The sequence below is a fragment of the Pagrus pagrus genome (genome assembly GCF_965226575.1).
Source record: "Pagrus pagrus genome assembly, chromosome: 8".
In the NCBI taxonomy this organism is placed as follows: Eukaryota; Metazoa; Chordata; class Actinopteri; order Spariformes; family Sparidae; genus Pagrus; species Pagrus pagrus.
Window position 1 is genome coordinate 230,001 of NC_140192.1, and position 10,000 is coordinate 240,000.

At 46.6% G+C, this 10,000-nt stretch overlaps 3 protein-coding genes across 5 annotated transcripts in view; 2 read left to right on the top strand and 1 right to left on the bottom strand.

The window, feature by feature from the left end:
• The window catches only part of LOC311260952 (fibrinogen C domain-containing protein 1-like), a 6,910-nt gene extending 2,043 nt beyond the window's left edge, over positions 1–4,867 (top strand). Inside the window, exons 3-9 of the mRNA XM_084359284.1 lie at positions 535–650; positions 763–1,135; positions 1,274–1,406; positions 1,925–2,061; positions 2,310–2,406; positions 4,143–4,322; positions 4,401–4,867. Coding sequence (XP_084215410.1) covers positions 535–650; positions 763–1,135; positions 1,274–1,406; positions 1,925–2,061; positions 2,310–2,406; positions 4,143–4,322; positions 4,401–4,678 — 1,314 coding nt within the window. The 3' untranslated portion in view covers positions 4,679–4,867. The remainder of the gene's footprint in view (positions 1–534; positions 651–762; positions 1,136–1,273; positions 1,407–1,924; positions 2,062–2,309; positions 2,407–4,142; positions 4,323–4,400) is intronic.
• Positions 4,868–5,510: 643 nt separating this feature from the next.
• On the top strand, positions 5,511–8,456 carry LOC311261217 (inactive phospholipid phosphatase 7-like). 3 transcript variants are annotated; one of them, XM_084359702.1, is made up of 5 exons: positions 5,511–5,751; positions 6,294–6,616; positions 6,728–6,909; positions 7,395–7,458; positions 8,015–8,456. In XM_084359702.1, exons 1-5 carry the CDS (start codon positions 5,570–5,572, stop codon positions 8,089–8,091), a joined length of 828 nt encoding a protein of 275 aa, XP_084215828.1. In that variant the 5' UTR covers positions 5,511–5,569; the 3' UTR covers positions 8,092–8,456. The 3 variants fall into 3 exon arrangements, 2 of the variants coding, with proteins under 2 accessions (XP_084215828.1, XP_084215827.1); XR_014623114.1 differs by having other exon boundaries at positions 5,514–5,751; positions 7,395–7,670; positions 8,015–8,447; XM_084359701.1 differs by lacking the exon at positions 8,015–8,456 and having other exon boundaries at positions 5,515–5,751; positions 7,395–7,964.
• Positions 8,457–9,357: 901 nt separating this feature from the next.
• The window catches only part of LOC311261280 (WD repeat-containing protein 5-like), a 10,736-nt gene continuing 10,093 nt past the window's right edge, over positions 9,358–10,000 (bottom strand). Inside the window, exon 13 of the mRNA XM_084359775.1 lies at positions 9,358–10,000. This exon is cut by the window's right edge and continues 487 nt beyond it. The gene's annotated coding sequence lies outside the window, so the exon portion shown is untranslated.

A 10,000-nucleotide genomic window follows, 5' to 3' on the forward strand; every position in this document is an offset into this window, starting at 1 on the left:
TTATTGTCCCACAACGGGGAAATGTGTTTGCCACAGCAGCCAAAGGACAGAATATTACAAAAGAACAATAACAAAAGCCAAACATTAACAATATAAATGAAAAAGGTAAGAAATAGAATAGACTTGTTTATATATATAAACATGATATTGTACAAAATTAACAGCATTGAAATCATCACAGCACGCTCAGACTCACCGGCATTAACAAACCAGTGCATGCTGGGAGCTGGTGCTAACATGCTAACATGCTTTTAAAGGTGCAGTCTGCAGGATTTAAATGTGTTGATGATGTTTTCTTTCGCGTTCAGTCAGCTGACACACTGTGACCTCAGAGGCAGTCGGCCATGTTGGACCGCCATGTTTCTACAGGACCCCAGAATGGACAAACCAAACACTGGAGTGACAGAGGGACAGTAGGGGAGGGAGACGAGGGGGGTTCAGTTGGTCTGCAACTTCACCACTAGATGCCACTAAATCACAATGAACCTTTAAGTGTCTGTGTGTGTGTGTGTGTGTGTGTGTGTGTGTGTTCAGAAATGCTGCAGCTTCCTGTTGTGGTCCGTCATCGTGGTGGTCATCATCGTAACTGTCGTCACAGCAACAGTCACCATCCTGTACCTGAACCAGTATCCTCTGCCCTTCATCAGCAGGTAAACACACCTGTCTCACCTGTCTCACTGTCTGTCTTTCTGTCTCACTGTCTATCTGTCTGTCTGTCTCACTGTCTCACTGTCTGTCTGTTGTCCATCTCTGTTGTCATAGTAACAGGGGCAGAGTCTCCTCCTCCTCACCTGTAATCTCGACCAATCCCAAAGAGTCTGGCGCTCTGGTGTCGGTGTCACGTGTCGCAGATGGCGAGCCAATCAGCATCTTCCTGGACCCGAACTGTCCGGACTACAGCGACAACTTCCTGCGCTGGGAAGCGCTGCAGAGCTCTCTGCTGCGAGCGCTGTCCAATCACAACACAGATGACTGGCAGGAGACCGGAGTGGTCCAGAAGCTGGGAGAGGAGCTGAAGGTGTTGTTAGGCCACGCCCACAACCTGAGGATCGAAGCTGATTCGCTGAAAAGAGGTCAAGGTGTTCTGGACCAAAGACTGGACGGACTGCAGAGCGAGCAGAGCCGCATCATCCAGGTGACTGACTCACCTGTACACATGATTATATATTAATATAATAAATGATATAACATACACCTGCAGAGACGCATCACCCAGGTGAGACAGGTACATTAGTATTAATGAAATCTGTGTGTGTGTGTTTCACCTGTCCAGGTGTTGTCTGACAGTCACTCAGGTGTGTTGAAGTTGGCTGCAGGTTTCAGTGATTCTCTGATCAGCCTGCAGAGGGAGACAGAGAGTCTGAAGAGACTGAACAGTGAGCTGCAGGGAGACAGCAAGTACACAGGTAACACACAGGTAACACACAGGTAACACACATACACAGGTAACACACAGGTAACACACAGGTAACACACATACACAGGTAACACACAGGTAACACACAGGTAACACACATACACAGGTAACACACATATACACACAGGTAACACACACACATACACAGGTAACACACACACACACACACGCACACACACACAGGTAACACAAACCAACAGCCACAAACCAACAGTCACAAACCAACAGCCACAAACCAACAGTCACAAACCAACAGTCACAAACCAACAGTCAGAACAAACACAACCAGAGCTGCGGTGAGTTCACAGTCTGAGTCAAGCAGAAAGAAAATATGAGTGAAAATATTCATAAAGCAACATCTTTCCTACATAATGTTGCTTTAATGATGGTGATTTATTCCTGATTTCTGCTGTGACACTGAAAAACAACTGAAACACAATGTCTCACCCTCTGTCTGTCTGTCTGTCTCTCTCTCTCTCTCTCTATGTGGATGTCTCTCGCCCTCAGCCATCAGACCCAGAGACTGTAGTGATGTCATGGCAGCCAGCGGTTCTCAGGATGGAGTTTATTCCGTCTTCCCGACTCACGACCCCGACGGCTTCATGGTTTACTGTGACATGACCACTGAGGGAGGAGGCTGGACAGTACGACACACACACACACACACACGCGCGCGCGCGCGTTAACTTGTTTGCTAATCAGCTTAACGAGACAACAAACAGGAAGCTGTCAGTTTCACCTGCAGATGATTGTTTTCATTTGTTTGTTTGATTATTGATTATGTTTTCTTTATTATATGTCATGTTTATGTGTGTACAACAAACTGATCAGCTGATCATCACCTGCTGAATGGTGTGTGTGTGTGTGTGTGTGTGTGTGTGTGTGTGTGCAGGTGATCCAGAGGAGGGAGGATGGCACGGTGAACTTTTTCCGGGGTTGGGATGCGTATAGAGACGGCTTCGGAAAAACTACAGGAGAGCACTGGCTAGGTGTGACACACACACACACACACACACACACACACACACACACACACACACAGTGTAAGCCTCAGTCTGATCAGTGGTGGAGTAGAAGGAGTTACAAACACCTGGTGAGAAACACATTCATCCTGCAGAGCTGCTGCCACCATGTTGAGACAGCCCTCCTCACAGTGACTGAGTCACTCCGGGCCGCCAGAGCCTCGTCCCACTCGTCAGTCCTCATCCTCCTCGACCTATCTGCTGCGTTTGACACAGTCAACCACCAAATCCTCCTCTCCACTCTGGCTGAACTTGGCATCGCTGACTCTGCCCTAACCTGGTTTGCATCATACCCGACAAATCGCACCTTTCAGGTCACGTAGAATGGCTCCTTGACCAAACCCTGCTCTCTGGAAACTGGTGTCCCTCAAGGTTCAGTACTCGGACTGCTTCTGTTTTCACTATACACTAGATCACTGGGCTCTGCAATCACATCACATGGATTCTCTTACCACTGTTAAGCTGACGACACCAAGCTGTTCCTCTCTTTTCCCCATCCTCCTCCGATACCCACGTTGCAACGCGCATCTCAGAATGTCTGGCAGACATCTCCGCTTGGACAACTGCACATCATCTCAAGCTCAACCTTCATAAAACTGAACAGTCACTGTCGAGGACGTCAGGGTATCGCCTTCATCGACTGCGAGGAACCTGGGCGTAATCCTCGACGACAGACTATCCTGCACCCCCAACATCACCGCGTGGCCCGATCCTGCAGATTTGCCCTCTACAACATCCGCAGGATCCGGTCCTTCCTCACAAAGGACGTAACGTAACTCCTGGTCCAATCGCTGGTCATCTCCCACCTGGACTATTGCAACTCGCTCTTGGCTGGACTCCAGCCTCTGCGACGAAACCGTTGCAACGGATCCAGAACGCTGCAGCGTGCCTTGTTTTTAATCTACCCAAATTCTCCCATGTGACCCCCCTCCTCCGTGACCTGCACTGACTTCCTGTTGTGGCCCGCATCAGATTCAAGACCATGGTACTGGCCTTCAAGGCCGTCAACAGAACTGCACCCATCTACCTCCAAACACTGATCAGACCACACGCCCCAGCGCGAGCACTTCGCTCTACTACATCAGCTGGCCGGCTGGTACCGCCATCGCTGAGAGCAAACAAAGGTCGCTCAGCGAAGTCCTGACTCTTCTCTGTTCTGGCGCCTCAGTGGTGGAACGAACTCCCGACCGTCAGGACAGCAGAGTCACTCGCCATCTTCTGCAAAAGACTCGAGACTCAGTTGTTCAGACTTCACCTTGACCCTGCAGAGCATGACTCCCTCAAAACAAAATGTATATGCACTTGTATGTTCTGACCCTCAGCACTTATGTACTTATGGTATCTTGATAGCAGCTACTTTGCTCAGATGAGGGCTCGAAAATTGTTTCTATTTTTTCTTTTCTACTTTATCGACAGTGAAATGCTGTGTTTTGTTTCTTGTGACAAATGTAAAAGCGTCTGCTGAATCACCTTAATGTAAATGTTGTCATCCAGGCTCACTGCCCTCTGACATCACAACAGTGTTGTCATGGTGATGGACTGTTCTCACTGAAGGATCAACATGGGAGGAGTGATGAGAACAGTCAGGTATCATCAGCGTAACAACAACAGCAACAACAACAACAGCTGTCTCACCCTCTCCCTGTCTGTCTCTCTCCTGTCTCACCCTCTCCGTCCCTGTTCCTCACCTGTCTCCCTCTCAGGTCTCCAGAGGATCTACTCTCTGACCCGGTCCGGTGGTTATGAGTTGAGGATCGACATGGCCGACTTCGATAACGCCACAGCGTTCGCTCATTACTCCGACTTCTCTGTTGGTCGAGACTCGGTGAACCCAGAGGAGGACGGATACCCGCTGACCGTGGACGGGTACTCAGGGACAGCAGGTACAAATACTGGTACTATTGCAGTACTCTACTGCAGTAGTACACAGCAGTACTAACAGGTGCTCACCTGTCCTGCAGGTGACTCCCTCCTGAAGCACTCTGGGATGCAGTTCACCACCAAAGACCGGGACCAGGACCAGTCCGAGAACAACTGTGCGGCATACTACCAGGGGGCGTGGTGGTACCGTAACTGCCACACCTCCAATCTGAATGGGCAGTACCTGAGAGGAGGCCATGCCTCCTACGCAGACGGCGTGGAGTGGTCCAGCTGGACGGGCTGGCAGTACTCGCTGCGCTTCACCGAGATGAAGATACGACCGAGCACCAAACCAGACTCCTCATCATCCTCAACCTGACCCCTGACCTCTGACCCCTGACCCCTGACCTCTGTCCAGTTCTCTGCAGCCGTGTGTTTGTGTTTTATAAAATGTGAGAATTTGTTCATAAAGAATCAAATCAATAATTTCTCTTGTGTTTCTGCTCGTTGTGTTCTGATCAATAACTTTTCATATTGATGATGTGAGAGTTGATGTAGAGCTGATTGATTAAAGAGTGTCTGACTGAACTAAAGCTCCGCCTCCGTCTGTTGTTGTCAATATATCAATAATAAATATCAGATCAATGGACTCATTGATTGATTATTAAATACAGTTTAGAGGTACTTGTACTTTACTTGAGTGGTTCTATGTTCTGTTACTTTATACTCCACTACATTTATCTGATTACTTTAGTTACTCTGCTGGTGAACGCATCACTAACTCAGCGACACCCAGTGTTCATCTTTGGTATCACAGCTGGTCAGAGGATCAATGATCACTGACAGATTAAACACATATTTATTTACATGAAAATCTTCCAGATTATTACTTTAAGTACATTTAACATCAGATACTTTAAGTCTTTTACTCATGTACTCTTCATATGAGTAACTTTCACTTTAACAAAGTCATATTTTAACACCACGTCTTTACTTTGACTCCAGTTGGACTGTCGGTTTTTACTGGTGAACTGCTCCTTTAATCTGACTGATAGTGTGACGAGTGTTGGCCTGTTTTATACTGTGTGTGTGTGTGTGTGTGTGTGTGTGTGTGTGTGAGTGTGTGTTCAGTGTTTTTCCAGCCTCTCTCTGAACAGCTGACAGTAGAAGAAGAAGGCCAGCTCGTCTATTTATAGCAGAGTCTCTCAGAGTCTCAGACCTGCAGCACGCTGCCACGCCACCACACCACCACCTGTCCACTGCCACCGCCATGCCCGGCAGCCGGGCCCGGAGCCGGGCCAGAGACCGGAACGACGTCCTGAACCGGCCTGAGTTTCAGTCACTGAACCAGCCCCCCCGCAGGGAGCAGGGGGTGGGGGAGGGGAGGGGGGGCAGCGGTCCGAGGAGAGCCTCGGTCAGACAGCCGAGTCAGCAGGACGACTCAGCAGTGAGGTAAGACTCAGAGGCTCCGCCCACTGACATCACAGCTGGTCCTGAACCAGGACCAGGACCCAGAGCGCTCAGCTTTAAGTGCTCAGACTGTAGACTTAAGTTTAGCGATGAACCTGTGTACTTCATGTCAGGTCTCAGAACCAGAACCTACTGCAGAGACATAAGTCACCACAGAATCACCAGACTCCCTTAACAAATGTGTCAGTTTAGTGAGTTGTTGAGTTGGAGACACTTTATAAACTGTGTGAAACTCTGTCTCTGACTGATTCTGACTTATTTGTTCATTCTTGTAAATTCAGCAGATGTTCTACATGAACTTCTTTCTGTCTTTGAGTAGAAACATGGAGTCTGTTTGTCTCAGTGATGGACGGGTTTGTCTCATACAGAGCAGGAAGTGACATCACATCACAGGTAGTCTCAGTCTGTCCTGGTCTCAGTCCGTCCTGGTCTCAGTCTATCCTGGCCTCAGTCTATCCTGGTCTCAGTCCATTCTGGTCTCAGTCTGTCCTGGTCTCAGTCCGTCCTGGTCTCTGTGTCCTCAGGGGGTCCAGGGACTCCTCAGAGGGGCCCTCAGCAGCTGATGGGGGTCAGAAGGATGCGTCTCGTTGGCCGGAGCAGGACTGTATGCAGTTGAATCCGACGTTTCGCGGCATTGCCATCAACTCTCTGCTCGCCATCGACATCAGCCTGTCCAAGCGTCTGGGGGTGTGTGCAGGGACCCACGGCTCCAGCGCCCCGTTGCGCTCCATGGTGACCCTGCTGGCCCTCAGTGGCCACGCCCTCACCTGGCTGTGTGGGACTCTGATCTGTCTGTGGAGGAGCAACACGCTGGCCGGACAGGAAGTCCTCGTCAACCTGCTACTTGGTGAGACACTGAAGACCAGCCGTCGGCAGTCAGGACGCCATCTTAACCCTGTCTGTCTCTCACCTGTCTGACACCCTGCTGTCTGTCTCTCACCTGTCTGTCTCTCCTCAGCTCTGATCTTGGACCTGATGACGGTTGCTGGGATGCAGAAGTTGGTCAAACGCAAAGGACCATGGGATTTCCCTCCGGGGTTTTTGGACTGCGTTGCCATGGATATGTACTCTTTCCCAGCAGCTCACGCCAGCAGAGCTGTCATGGTGTCAAAGTTCCTGCTGACCCACCTGGTGCTGGCGGTCAGTGGCTTCATCATCATCATCATCATCATCATTATTATCTATTGTTATTAATGTTGTTCATGTTCTGTGTTTGATCTGCTGCCTGAAACATCAACACAGTTCACAACTACATTAACCTGCGTCTAATGTGATGTCACTTCCTGCTCTGTGTGAAACAAACCTGTCCATCACTGAGACAAACAGACTCCATGTTTTCACACAAAGACAGAAAGAAGTTCATGTAGAACATTTGCTGAATTTACAAGAAGGAACAAATAATGAAGAATTAGTCAGAGACAGAGTTTGTTTTAACTCAACAACTCACTAAATTGAGACATTTATTAAGGGGGTCTGGTGAACAGGTGTGTGACATCACTCAGTTCTCTGCTCTCATTCAAACTTCATCAGCACTGTTTTTTTTTTTTTTATCACACTACAGTTTTAGAAGAATCAGTTTTTATAGTTTCAGAACAATGTTACCAGACTGCGTGCCTTTCCTCCAGGTGCCCCTGAGGATCCTGCTCTACCTGTGGGCCTTCCTGGTGGGCGTGTCCCGGGTGCTGCTGGGTAAACACCACCTGTCGGATGTCGGCTGTGGCTTCGCTCTCGGCTTCCTGCACTTTAGTCTGGTCGAGTCCGTCTGGCTCGACTCGTCCACCTGCCAGACCCTTATCTCCATCGGCACCCTGCGCTGGACTCCACTGGTGTAGACTGGACCGGTCTGAACTGGTTCGGACCGGTCCAGACTGGTCTGTCTGGACTCCACACTCTGGACACAGGTTTTAAACTGGTTTGGATTAAATGACAAAATAATGTAGTTCTGGTCAGGACTGGTCTGTCTGGACATGCCTCGTTTGGACCAGTTTGGACCTGGTCCTGCCGGATTCTGTTGGTCCAGAAGAGAAATAAAGACTGACCGAAGCCTCCCCGTTTAAGTCTTAACTTCACAGCACTAGCATTAGCATTAGCTGCTCACAGTTTGATACTGCTTTAATGTTTACAACCAGCTGTGTGTGTCTGTGTGTGTGTGTCTCAGATTTTGTGTAGATTAAATTAAAATAGCTTAAAAAACAGACGAATGAAGAAAAACTCAGGTTTGTTTTTATGTTTTTCTATATTTCAGGTTGTTTGATGACATCATCAGTCAACCGAAGCCCTGAGGGGCCAGTGAGGACGTTTCTTCTCCTCAGTCTGATCTAAACTGTTTGTCTGACTCCAGATCTGCTGAATAAAAACTGATAATCTCACTAAATTCTATCACGTAAAAAAAAAATCCAGGATTTTGTCTCGTGTGTTAAACTGAAATTTAGTCAGCAGAAAATAAGGATGAATGAATGTTAACTGGATTAATGTAAACTGGATTACTGTAATCTGGATGAATGTAATCTGGATGACTGTAATCTGGATTAATGTAATCTGGATGAATGTAAACTGGATGAATGTAATCTGGATGAATGTAATCTGGATGAATGTAATCTGGATGAATGCAAACTGGATGAATGTAATCTGGATGAATGTAAACCGGATGAATGTAAACCGGATGAATGTAATCTGGATGAATGTAAACTGGATGAATGTAAACTGGATGAATGTAATCTGGATGAATGTAATCTGGATGAATGTAAACTGGATGAATGTAATCTGGATGAATGTAATCTGGATGAATGTAATCTGGATGAATGCAAACTGGATGAATGTAATCTGGATGAATGTAAACCGGATGAATGCAAACCGGATGAATGTAATCTGGATGAATGTAAACCGGATGAATGTAATCTGGATGAATGTAATCTGGATGAATGTAAACTGGATGAATGTAAACTGGATGAATGTAATCTGGATGAATGTACACTGGATGAATGTAATCTGGATGAATGTAAACTGGATGAATGTAATCTGGATGAATGTAAACTGGATGAATGTAATCTGGATGAATGTAATCTGGATGAATGTAAACTGGATGAATGTAATCTGGATGAATGTAATCTGGATGAATGTAATCTGGATTAATGTACACTGGATGAATGTAAACTGGATGAATGTAATCTGGATGACTGTAATCTGGATGAATGTACACTGGATGAATGTAATCTGGATGAATGTAATCTGGATTAATGTACACTGGATGAATGTAAACTGGATGAATGTAAACTGGATGAATGTAATCTGGATGAATGTAATCTGGATTAATGTACACTGGATGAATGTAAACTGGATGAATGTAATCTGGATGAATGTAATCTGGATGAATGTACACTGGATGAATGTAATCTGGATGAATGTAATCTGGATTAATGTAATCTGGATTAATGTAATGACAGACTGACAGACGTCCACACAAACTGTAGAAATGAACAGAAGAAAAGTTTGTGAAGTTTGAAGTGAATAAAAATCTTTTCAGACCCAAATGTGTTTATAGACACACACAGTAACAGACACACACAGTAACACACAGTAACACAGGCACAGAGTTCATAGTCAAAAATCTTTATTTACAATAATGGAAAACAGAAATGAAGAAAATCTCCGTCAGCTGATACGTGAAGATGATGAAGAGCTGCTGTTTGTGAGTCAGTGAATGCAGCAGAGCCACACACACACACACACACACACACACACACACACACACACACACACACACACACACACACACACACACACACACACACACACACACACACACACACACACAGGGCGTGTCCCAGCTTCATCATTTTTAACGATTAGTCACTCAAACCGTTGCTTAGCAACACATATCTGAGCTCATTTCTTCAAAACTTCACAGAGAAATAATAACATTCATTTTAATTAAGGGACAAGTTCACTGTTTCTACATGAAGTCCAGGTTCTGATTGTGGTTCTGGTTCTGGTTCTTCTGTCTCTCTGGAGGAGAAAATGATGTCCTAGTGACATCATCAGTTTGTGATTTCTTCCTTCACGGTTGATTTATTTTGACTTTGTTTTGAGGAAAAGACACAGAGTTAAACTTCCTGTTAGGACGCAGACGCGTGGGGCGTTCATGGACCTCCACCTGGACCTCCACCTGCTGCCTGGAGGTTAACAATGAGCTCATGGACCGCTTAAATCAAAGGTATTCGTCTTTATTAAA